At 43.2% G+C, this 18236-nt stretch overlaps 1 protein-coding gene across 4 annotated transcripts; it reads left to right on the top strand.

Moving 5' to 3' along the window:
- Nucleotides 1-239: 239 nt before the first annotated feature.
- LOC144715106 (PHAF1 protein At3g51130) lies at nucleotides 240-8025 on the top strand. 4 transcript variants are annotated; one of them, XM_078589998.1, is made up of 15 exons: nucleotides 240-505; nucleotides 2071-2153; nucleotides 2413-2487; nucleotides 3213-3280; nucleotides 3380-3485; nucleotides 3565-3625; nucleotides 3715-3887; nucleotides 4012-4074; nucleotides 4790-4837; nucleotides 5285-5398; nucleotides 5484-5583; nucleotides 6342-6415; nucleotides 7484-7588; nucleotides 7664-7711; nucleotides 7790-8025. In XM_078589998.1, the coding sequence occupies exons 1-14, from the start codon at nucleotides 346-348 to the stop codon at nucleotides 7709-7711; spliced, it is 1278 nt and encodes a 425-aa protein (XP_078446124.1). In that variant the 5' UTR covers nucleotides 240-345; the 3' UTR covers nucleotides 7790-8025. The 4 variants fall into 4 exon arrangements, with proteins under 4 accessions (XP_078446124.1, XP_078446123.1, XP_078446122.1 ...); XM_078589997.1 differs by having other exon boundaries at nucleotides 3712-3887; XM_078589996.1 differs by having other exon boundaries at nucleotides 2062-2153.
- The last annotated feature ends 10211 nt before the right edge of the window (nucleotides 8026-18236 follow it).

Here is an 18236-nt window from a genome sequence, read left to right as displayed (position 1 = left end):
TGTCCCGTGCGGTTTCGAGCGGTACCCGGTTCGATTTCCGCCCTAGAACCGACCCGCACACCGCGCAACGAATTTGATTATTTGAGGCGGCGAGAAATCCGGCCCACGCCCTTTATTTATTATTTAATCCACAATAAAAAATAAATTAAACGAGATTCCAATTAAGAATACCCGCATGCTAGAGAGATAGATAGATACATTCATACATAGATATATATAGAAAGAGAGAGAGATGAAGAGTGGGGGGAAGGCAAGCAACCGACGGGGAAGGGGAGGGAGGAAGACGAAGGTGACACGGAAGATCGATTGAAGGGGAGGGAAGGTCGAGGAGAGGGAAAGGGGAAGATGCAGCAGCATTCGCAGCGCCTCGTGCAGCAGCAGAGATCGGGAATTGGGGGAATCGTGGGAGGGGGGCCTTCGCTGAGGAGGCGCTGCGAAGGAACCGCCATGGGAGCGATCACGCTCGACCTCCGCCCTGGGCTCGGCCTTGGACCCTTTACTCTAGGTTGATTATGCCGATTCCTCCTCTTGAGTTTTTAATTTTATGATTTCTATTGTTTTTTTATGTGAAGAATGGTTCGATTCCTTCACTCCCTTTGTTTTTTATACTTCCTGTGGCCATATATGAATAACATTTTGGATAAAGGATTGAGTTCGAAGAGATCGCACTTCTGTTTCTTCATCTAGGTTGATTATGCCGATTCCCACTCCTTAGTTTTTGATTGTATGATTTCAATTATTTTGTATGTGAGAAGAGTGGTTCGGTTCCTTTCACACCCAGTGTTTTTAATACTTCCTGTGGGTATAAATGGAAACCATTTTGGATAAATCATCGAGAGTGAGGTTTTTATATCTGATTTAGAAGAAATCGTACCTCTGCTTCTTCATCTAAGTTCACTATGCCGATTCCTCCATCTAGGTTTTGAGTTTTATGATTTCTATTATTTTTTATGTGAAGAGTGGTTTGGTTCCTTCACACCCATTGTTTTTAATACTCCGTGTGGGCATGTCTGGATACCATTTGAGGTGGAAGGATCGAGAGTGAGGTATTTAGATATGAGCTCGAAGAGATTGTACTTCTAGTACTTCATCTAAGTTCATTATGCCGATTCTGCCACCTGGGTTTTTTAATTTTATGATTTCTATTTTTTTGATGTGAAGAATGGTTCGGTTCCGTTGAACCCATTGTTTTTTTTTACTCTGAGTGGGCATATCTGGATATCATTTAAGATAAAGGATCGAAAGTGAGGAGTTCTTAGTTATTGATTCGAGTTTTTGGGTCTGAGTTCGAAGAGATCGTGCGTCTGATACTTCACTTTTGGGCGATAATTTTGAGTTTGGTGGATGTAATTTTTTCGACTGGTTTTGCCTAACTGTAAATCAGAATGCCGTTACCTGAACTGGATTGCTAAATCTGTAGATTTTGTATGCGATGAATCTAAGAAACTTTGTGTATTCCACTATGATGTTCTTTGAGGTTTGGAAGATGCTAAGTTTTCGTTTCATCCGTCTCTCTACTTATAGCCATACATATGGATTCCCTTTTTGCGTCAAAGTTCTTTGTCTAACATTCTCCTCTGCGAAACATTTTTCTTACCGTTCTTCTCCATTCTGATTGGACTTCTTTGATGGAACTAATGTAATCATTCAGTTCCTCGGAATGAAAATATTTGGATTACGAACGTCTGTAAATTTTCTCAATGTGGTGTTAGGAACTAATACAGAAAAATAATTTGAATCTTAATGTTGGATGATGTTACTCTCAGATTGATGCGTCAACCTAGGTCAATATCTCGCAGGATAAAACACTTCAGATATGGAGTTTGTGATTAGGAACGTCCAACATGAAGGCTTATGTCAGTCTGACATGCTCTTATTTTGGGATATGTAATGGCCATGTTAGCAAAGTGCTCCATAAACAGATACTACGATTGTTAATTAAATATTCCTTAGGAACATTATATCTGTTTCTTTGATTCATATCTGTTATTCTCTAATTTTTTCATCTTCCATTTTTGTTTCCTCTTCTCCTCTGGAACAGGAGCTCTTAACATGTCATAGCTTTTGCAGGCATGCCCATAGGCGACGCATTTCAGCAAGTTGAACAGCAACCTCACATCTATGATGTTGTCCGTGTCAAATATCTGGATGAGGTTCAGTCTCCTGATTCAGAGATCATCTGATTAGTTGAGGTTTTCATGGGCTTCCTTCCTTGTTTGACGGTTATGCTTGTCAAAAATAAAGCTAGTGTTCAGATTTGTGAATGGATTGTCTTTCGTCATGCTTTGCAGAAGCAGGATGAACAATAATACCATGTTCTTTGAATTGATAACTCATTTTTTTAGACGAAGGTTCCAGGATCTTGTCACTCCTCTGTCGCGATCCATCTCATTGGTGTGTTTCTTCTTTCAGGAACCGCTAAAGTTGGACATTGTGATCAGCTTTCCAGATCATGGTTTCCACCTTCGCTTCGATCCCTGGTCCCAGGTAGAATTTCAGAGTATTTGTGGATTTTTCGTTTTTAAACTACGACATATCAGTCATATTTCCCTTGTTCTTAGTTATAAAGTACTATAATGTGATATAAATAATGTACAGATAAAGTTACTCCAGATTCCTGCTTGTGATGCTATGGAAAGTTGATTAGTAAAGTGGCTGCACCTAAAATCCGGTTCATTGTGTTTTGTACAATTTAGAAAATGCAGATAATTGAGGCCACCCTTCAATGTGTTGTATCTTAGATACCGTTGAGGCCCAACATCAAGGTTTTTCTAGAAAATGAATTCTTCTATAAGCTCGTTTCAAATATATTTCTGGCTGGAATATGAATTTGACTAGGAGTATCTTGGTTTCTGTTTAGTGTTTGTCATCAGCAATGGCGATGATTAGAGGACGATGACTCGTCATCACTGTCGTCATGTAGGATGATGAAGACGGTGTCAATGACCATGATGATCTCGCCTCTAGTCGCTCTTCCTCTCTAAACCTCCCTAAGATGACGAGAGATGATGACAAAATCGTCATGATCATTGGTCTGTGACCAGAATGACGAAGATGATAAGGAAATTGTCACCATCACTCTTGATACATATGATAATGGGTTTTAGAAGATGATGACGATTTCTGACATCTTCAGCGAGCACCATTACTGGTTGGGCTGTCATTGGTTCTTTGGCTATTTTATAATATTTGTGTATTTTTTCTCTTTTCAGAGATTAAGGCTCATTGAAATATATGACGTGAAGCGTTTACAGATGCGTTATTCATCTAGCCTGATCGGGTTTGTGATCAATAGCCTTGGTTGCGACATTGTGTTATAGTTGCCTCATCGTTGGCCTACGAGTTAATTAATAATCTGATGACATCTGATTGCTTGCAGTGGTCCATCAACTCTTGCAACTTTTGTGGCCGTGTATGCTCTTTTTGGGCCAACATTTCCAGGAATATATGATGAAAGCAGAGGCGTTTATACTTTGTTTTACCCGGTACCCATATCTAAGATCACTATCAAAAACATTGATATTATGTTCTTTTTCATTGAATTTGTTTCATCCATACAATCAGGGATTATCGTTTGCTTTCCCAATTCCATCTCAGTACTCGAGCTCTTGTCTTAATGGAGAAAGTATGCTTTTGTCACACCCTGGATTTGCTTTAGTCACTAATAATTAAGAGTTTGACTTTTTACGATCGCATACTTCCTTTAATTAGCAGTTGTGCCGGAGTTGCCCCTTGAGTTTCCTGATGGGACGACTCCTGTCACGTGCCGTGTTTCCATCTATGACAATTCCTCAGACAGCAAAGTTGGCGTGGGATCCATGATGGATAAAGCTTTAGTTCCTCCCTTACCTTCAGATAGCCTCTACATGGAAGAACTCCACGTCAAGGTCCAGAACTTACTTCTATTTCAATTTTAGGTTATGTATCAGATTCCATTTCATATGTCAAATACTCAAGTGAGTCTATCTTATGTTTAGCTCTACATTTTGAGTGATATTATATTTCACACAGCTTGGCGAGGGAGTACATTTTTCTGTTGGAGGTCAGCATATTCCTTTTGGTGCATCTCCACAGGTAAGATTCCTGCAACCTGTGTGCATATATGACATTTCAAAATTATTCCGATTCAGATGATGAAACATACCACCTTGATAAGGGTTGCTTTTAACATTTTTCGTGGCGACATTAGTACTCTTCTGGTAAATATCGATTCCTCATGGTAGACGTGTACAAATGTGATTCACTCTCAAAGCCAGCCCTTAATTCTGATTCTTACATCTGTGACTCATTTAGATTTTCTTCAGGTTCTTGGACTCCAGTGCAAAATACTCGTCATTTCTCTGCACTAAAAGTTTTCCCACTCCTGTCTTTATCAGTGCAGTACGTACATTGGGTGTGGCATGACCCGTGTCATATTGGTTGGTCTGGTCAACCTGAAGTTGGGTTGGGTCGGCCCTAAGTTGGGCCGACCTGATGTGACCCAAGGTCAACCCAAGCCACAACCAGCCCTCTCGGTCAGGTTGGCCAGTCGACCTGACCCAACCCAACCCTACCCAACCCTACCCAACCCAACCCTGAATGCTCTCTTGGTCAGGTTAGATTAGTCAACCCACAGGTCAGTTTGGCTGACCCGACATGACTGCAAACCCTATTTGCACTGCAAACTGTATATCCTTGCTGTGTAAAATGTGTCACTTGTACTATGTAGGTATCTCAGTTCCCTCATCATTTTGTCGGGCATTTGATATTTCAGCGTGGACGACGTTACAACATTTTGTTTCTTCTGCAGGATGTGTGGACTGAATTAGGCCGCCCTTGTGGAATCCATCAGAAACAGGTGAACTTATAGATTCAATATAGCTTTCTGGTCGAAATAATCCCAACAAAATCGGATAAATTTGATCGACTGATGTTTCAATCCGATCAAAAAATTTGAACTATGGGAGAACTGAATGATCAGATTCTGATCGATCATTTATCTATCTAAATGACAATCTCATACATTCAATAAAAGGTGGGGGATTTGTGGCACTTTTTGCTTAACTTTTTTGCAAGGTGTCAAATACATTTGGGTCCTTTCCATCTGACTTTTGTGCCATTTAATATTAAATGTTTTTTTATTGATCAAATTGATCGATCAGTGAAGGTTGATCAGTCTTATACCAATTTTTAGAACGATCAGATCAAATTTTTGATCCTATCAGGATCGTATAGAACCCTACTTTCTCGATCCTTTGTCTCCTTTTTTTTCGTATATCATCTAATATTTTTAGCATTTATCTAGGTCGATCAAATGGTGATCCATTCTGCCTCAGACTCTCGGCCTCGGACAACTCACTGCGGTGATTATTTCTACAACTTCTTCTCTCGAGGTCTGGACATATTATTCGACGGACAGGTGATCCCCATTTCATTTTTTGGGGGGTTAATTCCTGCTCATTCCGATTCCCTCAATTCAGAGATTTTTTTACTTGCCTTGGCAGACGCACAGAATAAAAAAGTTCGTGTTGCACACAAACTTCCCTGGACATTCAGATTTCAATACATATACAAAATGCAATTTCCTCATTGAAGCTGATGCTGGTACGTACTTCTACCGATTGATTTATTTTACTTTATTGGCGGTGGAAGTTGGCTTCTCTTTGAAGCAACAAAAGCCCACTACAATGTTTCGGAGCAATTTTTATTGATATTTAAGCTATTGAGTTTTCCTATCTTAATGTATTTGATAATTATTTATAACATAATATGGTTTTAGTATGTACAGATAATCTGTTAGAGTACCTGGAGGTAGCCCAACAAAGAAAAAGTGGAAGGAAAGCAAGGTTTAGAAGCTAGAGTGGCCAAAGCCCTCAAGGCGGCACACAAGTGGGGTTGATCGGATCTGGGGGTCGAACGTGTCAGATGACCTAATTTCTGAATATCCATAAAAAGTCTCCAAAAAAGACCCGCAGGGTCTTATACTCCTTATTGGTCGTGACACATGTCTTTTTCCTGCTCTAGGCCGAGTAATGAGTCCTATCATAATACTAATCAAAGGAATGCCATTTATAAAGTATTACATTAAACATCAGAACTACCCATTTTTTGGTGTATTTAATTTATAAAACAATATTAGTGTTGCGTTTCATGAACAAGTTTCTTGCTTTCTATAATCATGTAGAAGGAATCTAAGGTTGGCTTGATTGTAAAGGCCATATTATAGCTCATCAGGATCATACCCTCGAAGCAGATGTAAAAGGCCTTTTTATATGTCATTCTATGGGCTTAATATCAATCTATTATATGATATGATAATGAACATGCTGTGGAATATTACTTATTCACAATTTCCTCGACAGCTGAAGGGACAGCTCAGGGAGGGAGTTCCCATAAAAACATCATCACGCCGAGCACAAAATGGGAACAAGTGAAGGTATCCGGATTTTCTCCCTTTGCAAATCATTTTTTCCTGAATTGTGATTTCTATAACTATGCAAAATTGGGGTATTAATTCCCGTCTTTATCCTTCTAATTCATTCTTAGAAATGTCGAGTTTTGGTGTTTCCTTATCCTGAATTCCTGATTTACAATCGAAAGTTTTCAGAATTTCATTATGGAGTTTTATGAATATTTCTTATTGTGATTTAGCTCTCAGTTGAGGAGAAAGATAAAAAAGGCTCATCTTTTCTATTAAACATAGAAGGGATATATTCAAATTAGTATTGGGCTGGATTAGGCACAAACTGTGTTTATGATATGCAACACTTCTTCTCCAAGCATTACCAAAGAAGAAAAAGAACGCTCATCCAATAAGAAGGCAACATGCCAACTGATACAGCACGTGAGAGAAGATGTTATAAGGAGGACGGGGAAAGAGCAGATCATTCGACCATTTTCAAGATTCAGTTGCAGGGAGCAACCAGAGGCTGGGGAGCAGGATTGGGCCTGCGATCCAGCCTGCTCTTCTGGAAATCTCAATTACTGTTCCACATTCAACCTCTGAATTCAATCTCTCTCTCTCTCAATTTGTTGCGACACTCTCCACAAACCTTCGATTGCAATCTGCCTGGATTCTGGGATACACTGCTTGCTCGGGAGCAGGATATTCGATTTGAAATCAGTATCATTGAGACAATTGAAACTCCAGAATGTAATTTAATTAATTTATTCAGACTATTTCTACGTATCTATTCCATGTCCTCTCCGGCTTAACTTTCGTTTTCCATTTCATCATTCGAAATAAAATAATGGCTTAGATTTTTTAACTATATATTAGAGCAAGATCATTTCTGATTCTGTAAAACTCAATTAATTTTGTAACCTATAAATGGAACCTATGATTGATTTTGCGTAACTGAACTTAACCTCTGATCCGACTTTGATTTGTTTTAGCTTATTTCCCTATAATTCGACTTCCCTCAAAGCTATAACCCGTTTTGGATTATCAATTGCACTTTTCTCATTAAAAAATTAAATAAGAATGGTTCCTGGGGATTTTCAGCAAATTCTGGGCGATGGTGGCCGGGCAGCCATCCAAACTCAGGGCTCAATGAACAATCCCTTCGGGTCAACGTTCGTCTATGGCTACCAGAATGTAGCATTTGAGGTATTTTTTCTTCATAAAACAGGTTTAAGAATGGGAGCTCTCACTTAGTTAATGATCAAATGAAATTTTCCTCAGGTCATGAAAAACGGCTACATAGCAACCGTGACCCTCTTCCAGTCGTAGGTCAGCATTTTTTTCATCATCAAAATTTTTATGTAGTTTAGTTTTCGAAAACTCTCTAATATTTTTTGCTTATTGTAGATGGAGTTAAATTGTCCTCAGATGTGCTAGGCTGTCTTTTGCTGTATGTATTCATCTCTCTCTCTGCCATTGATGTTTATTATTGTAAAAAATGTAAATAAGCTTCTTAGCCTCTGATTAAGCCTGATATCAGTTGAGGGGAGTAATTTTAAAGTTGACAGAAAGGCAAAGGTTTCTATGACTGGTCTTAAGTTGTATTCTAATTTTTCAAGTCTAAGATTCATGTTTAATATGTACTCGGCAAGTTCACTAAGTTGAATTCTTCGAATCCCAACAAAAGGAATACATGACATGTGAAAAATTTTCTTACCACCGAATGTTTTATATTATGTGATGTTCTTTATATCTGTTAGAATATAGGTGGCATGGCCTATTAGGCCCACTAGGCATATCTGGCATATTTAAAGGCAGTATGCACATACTTGGCATACATCCTGAGGCAGAACCTGGCTCTAATACCATGTTTATAATGAGGCAATTCATGAAGTTTGAGAAAATAAGGGAGGCCTCCATTGCTTATGTAAGAACTCGTGTGGAGAGCTAGATTAAAAGAGAAAATTACGGAATGATACTAGTCTAGACATGAATGGATGTGACCAATATGGACAACGTAGAAGATTTGGATGTCTTGACACACTGTTTAATGGAGTAGCATGTGAATTAGATAGATGTAATTCCTTGTTGCTTTTGGATTACTGCGCAAAGAATACCAGAAGAAACTTATTTAAGGCTTGAAATATCGTGTGTTGACCTATCAAAATTGAGACTTGGTGTGTTTTCTGGTATTAAAGAGGACTGGGTTTGATTTATGAAGCTTTTGCTTAAGTAAAAAGCATTCAATTTGATATTAAGGATGAAATAAATGTCTTAATAGATATTTAAATGTAATGCCTCCCTTGTGCAGTACCATCAGTTTAATTGTCACAGATGATGTTTGGCTATTAAGTTACTCACCACGATTATACTGGAGAATGGTTATTATAATGATCGAATTTATGGGAGCACGTTGATGTCACAAAAACATTAGAGATTACAATTTGTTAGAGATAGACTATCCCTCATGGGCTAATGGGCCCTATTCTATAAGCCTATTAGCCCTATTATCCTCTCTCCCTCTTAGGGTACATATACCCTCACATGTACTCTGCTCAAGTTATGTCATTATCTTCTCCTTCTCTTCCCCAACATGGTATCAGAGCTCTAGAGCTCCTTCCCTAGGGTTTGACATCGCCCACCTACAGTCGCCACAAGACGCACAGCAGCCGCAGCCGCAGCCGCCAAGCGCCGCGCGCACAGCAGTCGCAGCCGCAGCCGCCAGCCGCAAGACGCACAGCAGCCGCAGCCCGTAGCCGCAGCACTACCGTAGCAGCGCCGTAACAGCACCATGCCGTTCACCGAGACCGACTTCCTGGAGAAGCCACTGTCCTACAAGGTGGCTCATCTGCTTCCGTTGGTCCCCGAGACGACACTCTTACGGGGCCTGAATCTACTCCCGTGGATGCGCTTCGTCGAGACCACCTTGAAGGCGCGCCAGCTCTTCAAGCATTGCACTGAAGACCCCCTTACCATCGACCACCCACATTATGCAGTGTGGGACATTGAGGACCAGTTCATCCTCGGCTGGATGTATGCGTACACCCTGGCTCCAGATTTCCGTGACCGTCTTCCGCATCAGAAAACGGTGAAAGGTTTCTGGGATCAGGTGCGCTCTTTGTGTGGCCGGGAAAGCGACTGGTGGCGTCTTTATTCCCTTGCAAGTCAGGCCAGCAATCTCCGTCAGGGGTCGTTGACGATCTCTGAATATGCACTTGCCCACAAGAAGATGTGGGATGAAGTGGATTACTACCTACCGCCCGACGATCCGACGTCCAAGACGTTCCAGAATATGCTTCTTCTGCGGATCATGGGCTTCCTCAATGGCCTGAACCGCGAGTATGATGACGTACGTCGTCGTGCCTTGCACCGCAAGGAAGGTCCTCCTACCCTTGAGGAGTTGGTGAAGGAGCTTCAAGAAGAGGAAAGCCACTTCCTCCTCCATGGGATTCCCTCCTCCGGCCCCCCGGGTGAGTCGACCGCACTACTTTCTGCCCTCCCTTCCGGCGTCAAGGCACTGTCGATCCTCCCTACGCCCACCTCCGCCGCTCCTCCAGCTGGGACGACGATTTGCTCGTATTGCGGCAAACCGGGCCACGGGAAGAACAAGTGCAAGAAGCGTCTGAATGACTGGCGAAAGAAGAAAGAGGCCGCAGAAGGCAAGGCCATGGTGGCCCATTCTGATTCCTCCTCCGCCAGCCCCTCCGCAGTGACTATGGACCAGCTTCAGGCAGATTTGGCCCGCCTCGTGACTAGATGGCTGCCTGCGCAGAATCCGTCCACGGCCTACTTCGGTGGCTTTGGTGCGTCTTCCCTTCCTTCATCTTCGATGCATGGTACTGCGGCCATCGGACCTTCCACTCACCTGTCGTCTCCGATTGGACGTGGGTCCTTGATTCGGGGCTACCGAACACATGACCGAGCAATGCCCAGTTTGTATCATGAGCGGCATCGTGGTGGCCGACCGTCCTCACGGCCGGGGTGGACGTCTCCGTGGCCGGAATCGGGCAGTCTATGTGGGACGGCCTCGGTGGTCCACAACGTTCTCCATGTACCTGACCTGCGGGCGTGCTTATGTCTCCGCAGCGCTTAGTTGATGCTATCTCCTGCTCCTTCCACCTACAACCTGACGGCATGTTTCTGTCGACAAGGTGGGCGGACTACACCGATTAGGCGGGAGAACGGACTGCTGATGCTGGGCGATGGAGGCCGCTCGGTGCTTCATGGTGCACCGGACTCTTCTCTCGGTGGCTGAGCAGCGTCGGGGGCGCCGATGGAGCATCAGCGACTTGGACACCCACCTTTCTCCACTTTACAGCGTCTTTTTCCCGCGTTGTGTTCAAGCGTGGACCTTAAGACTATGCTTTGTGAACCTTGTCAGTTAGCCAAGCACCGCAGATCCTCATTTACTTCATCCTCGTCTCACACATCGACCCCGCTGTTCCGAGTCCACAGTGATGTTTGGGGGCCGGCACCGCAGATCAGTCTGAAAGGGCACCGCTACTTTCTACTCTTTGTGGACGAAGCTACCCGCTATACGTGGGTCTACCTCTTGACTGCGAAGTCGGAGGTTGCGCAGAATGTTCGACACTTTTGCGCCATGGTACAGACACAGTTTGGTCAAGGCATCCAGCGTTTTCGTTCCGACAATGCTCGGGACTTCTTCAACGCTGACCTCGCCTCCTTTGCCGACGGGGGCATCCTCCACGAGTCCTCTTGTGTGGCCCCGCCCGAGCAGAATGGCATGGCTGAACGTCGCATCGGCTATGTTACCTCGACGGCGCGGACATTGCTGTTGGACTCCAAGGCGCCGGGGCGTTATTGGGGAGAGGCGGTTTTGACGAGTACTCACCTCGTTAACCGTATCCCCACCCCACTCCTGGAGTTCTCCAGCCCCTTGGACCGGATGACTGTGGCATTCCCGAATGCTTCTTTGCGGACGGGACTCTTGCCTCGTATCTTCGGCTGCACCACCTACGTCCATGATACTTCTCCCACACGCACGAAGTTTGATGCACGCGCACTTCGGTGTGTGTTTGTGGGTTACTCTTCCCTCCAAAAAGGGTACCGGTGCTATCATCCGCCTTCTCGGCGGTTCTTCATCTCGGCAAACGTCACCTTTGCCGAGCATGAACCCTATTTTGGGGACTACTCTACCTCATCACGCCTTCCGCTAGATGAGGCTCCCTCGGCCCCCCCCTTGGGGCCCAGTCCGATCGTGGAGTCCACCACTCCCACTCCACCCTCTTCACTTCCGGATCTTTCTCCCCTTGATTCCTCTTCCTCACTTCCTCCTGCGGGGTCCTTGGACGTGTCCTCTACCTCTTCTTCGTTACCTGCCCTTCCCCCTTCGGCAGCTCTCCCTCTCCCATTGGTCTCCGTTCCTCCTTCCGGCCCCCCATCCTTGTCAAACCCCGGTGCGTCACCCTCCTCTCTCGGTGACCAACCCTCGTCACCCCCCCCCTCCCGGTCTACCCTCTCCCTCCGGTGAGTCTCCTACGACTCCCGGTATGTCGTCTACTGCTCCTCCCGGGGAGTCCCCCATTGCTTCCGCTCCTTCTCCTGTCGATGGTGATGATCAGTTGGGGTGGCCTATTGCTCTACGGAAAGGGGTCCGTCAGTGCACTAAGGCCCCCCTCTACCCTCTCTCTCATTACCTCTCCTTTGACCGGCTGAGTCCTCCCTACCAGTTGTTCCTCACCCGCATCGAGTCGGATCCCGTTCCTCGACGCTTAGCCGATGCTATCGCTTCTCCCCATTGGAAAGCGGCGATGGACGAGGAGATGCAGTCTCTCCTCAAGAACCACACGTGGGATGTCGTTCCACTACCTCCGGGCAAGAGGGTAGTGGACTGCAAGTGGATTTATGCCAAGAAGCATCATGCGGACGGTACTCTCGAACGCCTCAAGTCTCGGCTTGTGGCTCGGGGGTTCACTCAGTCCTATGGCGTGGACTACTTCGAGACGTTCTCTCCCGTGGCGAAGATGGAGACTGTCCGGCTTCTTCTGGCGCTTGCAGTGCATTTCCACTGGGCCATCCGCCAGTTCAACGTCAATAACGCCTTCTTGCACGACGACTTGACGGAGGAGGTGTACATGCAGCAACCCCCGGGCTACTCACTCGGCCCCCCCGGTCACGTGTGCCGACTGCGAAAGTCCCTCTATGGACTCAAGCAGTCCCCGCGCATGTGGTTTGGGAGGTTCTCTCTGCTCAAGACCGAAGGGTACACTCAAAGCAATGGAGATGCCTCTCTCTTCTTCCGTCACCGCCCGAACGGTGTCTCCATTCTTGCCGTGTACGTCGACGACATCCTTATCACGGGATCTGATGCTGCCGAAGCTGTCCGCCTCAACACTGCCTTGGCTAAGGAGTTTGAGATCAAGGCCCTCGACCTTCTTCGCTACTTCCTTGGTCTTGAGGTAGCCTACTCCCCCCGTGGGATCTTCGTCTCGCAGCAGAAATACGCCGTCGACTTACTGGCACTGACAGGGATGACAGATTGTGCGCCGGTGAGCACTCCCATTGATCCCAACGTGAAGTTGGGCAAAGGGGAGGATTCGCCGCTGACGAATTCCCACCGGTATCAGCAGCTAGTGGGGAAGCTCCTCTACTTGACGCACACTCGGCCCGACATCGCCTTCGTCGTCAACCTGCTCAGTCAGTTTATGCACTCCCCACGGGAGATTCACCATCAGGCCGCCCACCGGGTCCTTGCGTACCTGAAGGGCTGCCCCGGAATGGGCCTGCTCTTCCCTCGCAGCACTGGCCGGACAGTGAAAGTCTACACTAATGCTAACTTTGCCGGCTCCGTTGTGGATCATCGGTCTACCACGGGCTACTGCACGTTTGTTTTTGGCAGTCTCGTCAGCTGGAAAAGTAGCAAGCAGGACAAAGTCTCCCGCTCTAGCGCCGAAGCTGAGTACCGCGCACTCGCCGATGGGGCCTCTAAGGGCCAGTGGATTTACGGCATCCTTCACGATCTTCGCGTGGAGTATGCTGGCCCGATTCACTTCTTCCGCGACAACAAGTCGACGATCGCATTGGCCAAGAACCCTGGACAACAGGGCCGCGTCAAGCACATGGAGCGCAACCGCTACTTCTTCAAGGAGCGAGTTGACGAAGGGATCTTTGACCTGGACTTTGTTGCATCCGCCGACCAGGCAGCGGATGTCCTTACCAAGGGACTCTCCCGCCCTCTTCTTCAACGTGCCGTCTCCAAGCTTGGTATGGAAGATATCCATACTTCGCTTGCGGGGGGGTGTTAGTGATAGACTATCCCTCATGGGCTAATGGGCCCTATTCTATAAGCCCATTAGCCCTATTATCCTCTCTCCCTCTTAGGGTACATATACCCTCACATGTACTCTGCTCAAGTTATGTCATTATCTTCTCCTTCTCTTCCCCAACACAATTCATCAAATCACTGCGTCATTTACCATTAGGGCTTGTGAAAAGCAAAGGTGAGATTATGTTTGAGGAATTTATCACAATCAGGAACAAAACAGGCCATCAATAAATAAATAAAATACATGAAAATACAATACAGTATCCAAATGTATTCTGTATGTTGTTGTGGTTATTTGGTTAATTAATCTCCTGTGGGCCAGTTTAATAAACTTATAAAACGAATGACCCCCCCCCCCCCACCCCAAAGTATATATACATTATTAAAATAGATGGGGGCTTCAGGCCTGGAAAGGAAAGCCCAACCCCACAGCAATTCACAAATACTGAGTACGAATAAAGATAAATAATGCCACATAAAACATTAGATATTACAATTTAATCTTTGAAAATGTATCACAACCAGGAGTAAAATGTAGGTAATTTGAAAAAAAAACATGAAAAGAGGATGCGGTATCTAAATATATGTATTAACTGGTATTATGAATACTGTTAATTATTCCCAGTGAGCAACTTTACAGGGAAAAATGCAGAAAAAAGGACTTCCCAAAACTAAAAGAAGAAGCTACATTTGAAAAAATATTTATATACATCACTAAAAAAATGGGCTGTGGTGGATCTACAAAGGACGGCGCAACACATAAAAAGTTAAAAATCTATGTACAAATGAACATAATAATATCACATTAAACATTAGATATTACACTTTAGTAAAGTGAGATTATCTTTGAGAAATATATCACAACCAGGAACAAAAAAAGCCAGTAAAAAACACACAAAGAGGATGATATGTATATATTTATCTCTTAATTATTTCCATTGAAAAATATAAAAACAAATGACTTGCCCAAAACATAAAAAAAACCTACAAGAGAAAAAAAAGGGTTAATAGCACGAAATGTCCCAAACTTTTTCAAAAATCTGAGATATATCCTAAACTATTTTTTTGGCACGGTATATCCCAAACTCTCTAAGTAGACTCCGACATATCCCGGTTATGACGTGGAATCCATCGTGGCTGCCAGGTGGATTTCCGGCCAGATTTTGACTTGGGCGGAATCCACCTGGCGGGCACGATGGATTCCACGTCATAACCAGGATTAACCCTTTTCTCTCTCTCTCTCTCTCCTCGATCAAACCTAGTTGAGAGAGAGAGAGAACGAGAGAGCGAGAGCGAGAGAGAGAGGCATTCTAGAGAGAGAGACGTTCTAGAGAGTGAGAGGCGTTCAATGTCGATATATTTTTTTGATAGGAGAGAGAGGCGTTCTAGAGAGAGAGAGGCATTCTAGAGAGAGAGAGGCATTCAATATCGATATTTGTTTTTCGATAAGAGAGATAGATGCGTTCTAGAGAGAGAGAGAAAGAGAGAGAGAGGCATTCTAGAGAGACCCGACCGAATCGAATCGCCCGGGAGAGAGAGGAGACACAGAAACAGAGACATAAACAGAGAGAGAGGGGAAGGTGGAGAGAGAGAAAGAGAGTGAGGGGGGGGGAGAGAGAGAAAGAGAGTGAGAGAGGGGGGGGGGGGAGAGAGGAGAGGGGGGGGAGAGATTTTCTGCTTGGGGGGGGTTGTCGGCAATCGTCTTAGATATTCTTTACGCTTTCAAAAGCCCGAACCAAACCGAGCATTCCGACCAAAGGTAGGGTTGCCTATTGATATCCGTTTGGTATTTGATATCATTATGTCAGTAATTGATACCCAATTGTTGATATTTGATCTGAATGTGAGATATCAAATGTACGGAGAGGAAGACTCTCAGAAAACTCTCTCTCTCTTAAATTTACCCCTCTCTTTGAAAAACTAAATTTCTCTTTTTCTCTCCCCCACTCTCTTTCTCTCTTTCCCTCTAAATCTTCTTATTCTGCATCTCGATTTTGTTTTATTCTATTTCTTTTTTTTTTAATTATTTAAAATGTAATTCTGTTTTTCTTCTTTAACATTCTAATTGAAACTTAGATTATGAAATTTACTTATTTTTCTGTTTTTTACAGCTTTTCATCTTGTGAAATGAAAATATTCGATATTGCTATCAGTTCTCCATATCTTGTGATCGATGTTGGCATTGTCCTCTTCGGATATTTTATCTTCCTTAATTTGGCATTGTTCATGATAACAGATCGATCAATAACCATAATAATCAGATAATGGTAGGTTTCATCTATTGGTATCTGGGACAACATTCATTATCCAGATATCAATAGCCAATACCATGTATTCAATAAACAATATTGATGCGATACCTACATTGATGGACCGATAAGATTGGATACTTGTTGTCAGATATTGAATTGAATATTGGATATCAAAAAAGGAGAATGAATATGAAATATCAGTTATCGAAGTTAGATATCGATATGGTGATCTGATCCTGCTCAGTGTCAAATCTGAGCAGATTCGATTTTCGATGTTTGAAATTTTTATCGATATCTCAATACCAATAGCACTACTCAACACCGCTAGCTGGGAATAATCAAATGTTCCCTATTGCCTGAGCAGCGGTTGAATGGGAAAATCAAGCTTCTTGGACTTGGTTTATTCAACTGCTAATGGAAGATTTAGGAATTTCCGATGGTCATGGTTGAACGATTATAAGCGATCAACAGAAGGTACTTAACTAACTCGTTCATAATATTATAATTGTTTGAAATCTTATTGCATAATGTGGAACTAATTTATTGCACTAATAGCTTGATACTCTCTTACATTGTGCAAGGACTAGAAAATGCAGTGGCATATCTGTTACCACATGTGGAGCATAGGAATTGTGCTATACAAATTTATGCAAATTGGAAGAAGAAGGGACATTCCACTGAGATACTGAAGAACTTATTTTGGAAATATGTGAAGTGCACAACTCATGAAGATTTCCAAAGGATCATGAGACAGATGAGCACATTGAAACCACAAGCCGCGCATGACTTTGGAGATATAGGCATAAAGAAGTTTTGCAGTGGCCAAAATGTGAGGTGATTGATAACAATATTTGTGAGTGCTTCAATAATTATATCATACAGTCTAGGTCTAAACCTATCATAGACATGCTAGAAGATATTAGAAGTGCAGTCATGCAGATGATAGTTAAGAAAATGGAGTTATTTTCTGATAGAACTGATCAATTATGCCCTCGGATAAGAGAGTTGCTCGAAGATAACAAGTTGAAGTCTAGGACATGCACTCTTAGACATGCAGGCCAGTATCAATTCAAAGTTACAAACTTGGAAAACAGATTTGTGATTGATTTACTTACCAGAGCTTGTAGTTGCAGATATTGGGATATAAGGGGCATTCCATGCTCCCATGCTATTACTTGCATTCACTGGATCAAGCAGGACCCTGTCAATTTTGTCACTGACTGGTTGAAAAAAGATGCATACCAGCTAGCTTATAGTCATGGTATCCCACCAATGAATGGAAAAAACTTGTGGAACGAAGTTGAAGGGAACTACGTATTCCCTCCTTTCGTGAAGAAATAACTTGGAAGGCCCAAGCAAAAGAGAAGAATTGACATTAGTGAGAAAGAACTTAATGGTCAAAGATTATCCAAGAAAGGCGTGCAGATGAAGTGCTCTCTCTGCCACCAAGTTGGCCATAATCGGAAGACATGCACCCAAACAAGGATACAAGCTGCAGGCCAAGTACGGATTGAATTTTTTGTTTAACTTCGTTTACAAGAAAGTTACAGGTTTGATTTTGGGGTATTGATGTTCATTTCCTCAGCATTGTTGATCTCTTTCTTCCGGTATTTTTGGTTGATAAAGGACATTCTACAGTGCTCTATTGGCCTGCACTAGGACCTTATTTAATCAGCATCACTATCATAATCAGAACCAAACATGGATCCAAATATTCAATATCTAGTTTTGCTATCAATATCATAATTGGATTACGATCAGTATGTACGGATCCAATATTCGATATTTCGACAGAAAAGCCATATTCATTATTGATATCGCAATTGGATCATAATTAGTACCGGATCCGAATGGATAGGATATTCTATAATGCTATCTATATTTCAATAAGATCATGATATTCATTATTGCTATTGGATCCACAAAATGGGTATTCGGATTGAAATCGGTATTAAGCCCATATTTGATATTCGTTACTGTGAGGATAACGAACAACAAGAACTGAATATGGGTTATCGACTATTGTTATGTACAATATGGATATCGACTACCGATGATAATAGAGTAATTGGGAATTCATTATCTAATCTCTGTCCGTGTATCAGATAATGAACCATGGGTCTGAATATTGAGTTTTGATATCGATATCGCATTGGGATGATAACCAAAGGATATGGACAGCACTTGCTATTCAATATCTATGTCGATATTTCAACACCGATAGTGATATTTGCTGCTGTTATCCGTTCCAAAATATCAATATTCTGGTTGAGAACATTATGTACTACATATTATTCAATTTTGCTTTATTTTATAT

This window comes from Wolffia australiana, chromosome 18 (genome assembly GCF_029677425.1).
Source record: "Wolffia australiana isolate 7733 chromosome 18, ASM2967742v1".
Lineage (NCBI taxonomy): Eukaryota > Viridiplantae > Streptophyta > Magnoliopsida > Alismatales > Araceae > Wolffia > Wolffia australiana.
This window is presented reverse-complemented; position numbering and strand designations above follow the sequence as displayed.

What these genes read in the sequence shown, in the direction of transcription:
- LOC144715106 (XM_078589995.1), top strand. Translation starts at nt 346, where the DNA reads ATGCAGCAGCATTCGCAGCGCCTCGTGCAGCAGCAGAGATCGGGAATT. An exon ending in TGGAAGAACTCCACGTCAAG is followed by an intron (nt 3,888 to 4,011) that starts GTCCAGAACTTA and finishes TATTTCACACAG; the next exon opens with CTTGGCGAGGGAGTACATTT. An exon ending in CAAAATGGGAACAAGTGAAG is followed by an intron (nt 6,416 to 7,483) that starts GTATCCGGATTT and finishes GGGGATTTTCAG; the next exon opens with CAAATTCTGGGCGATGGTGG.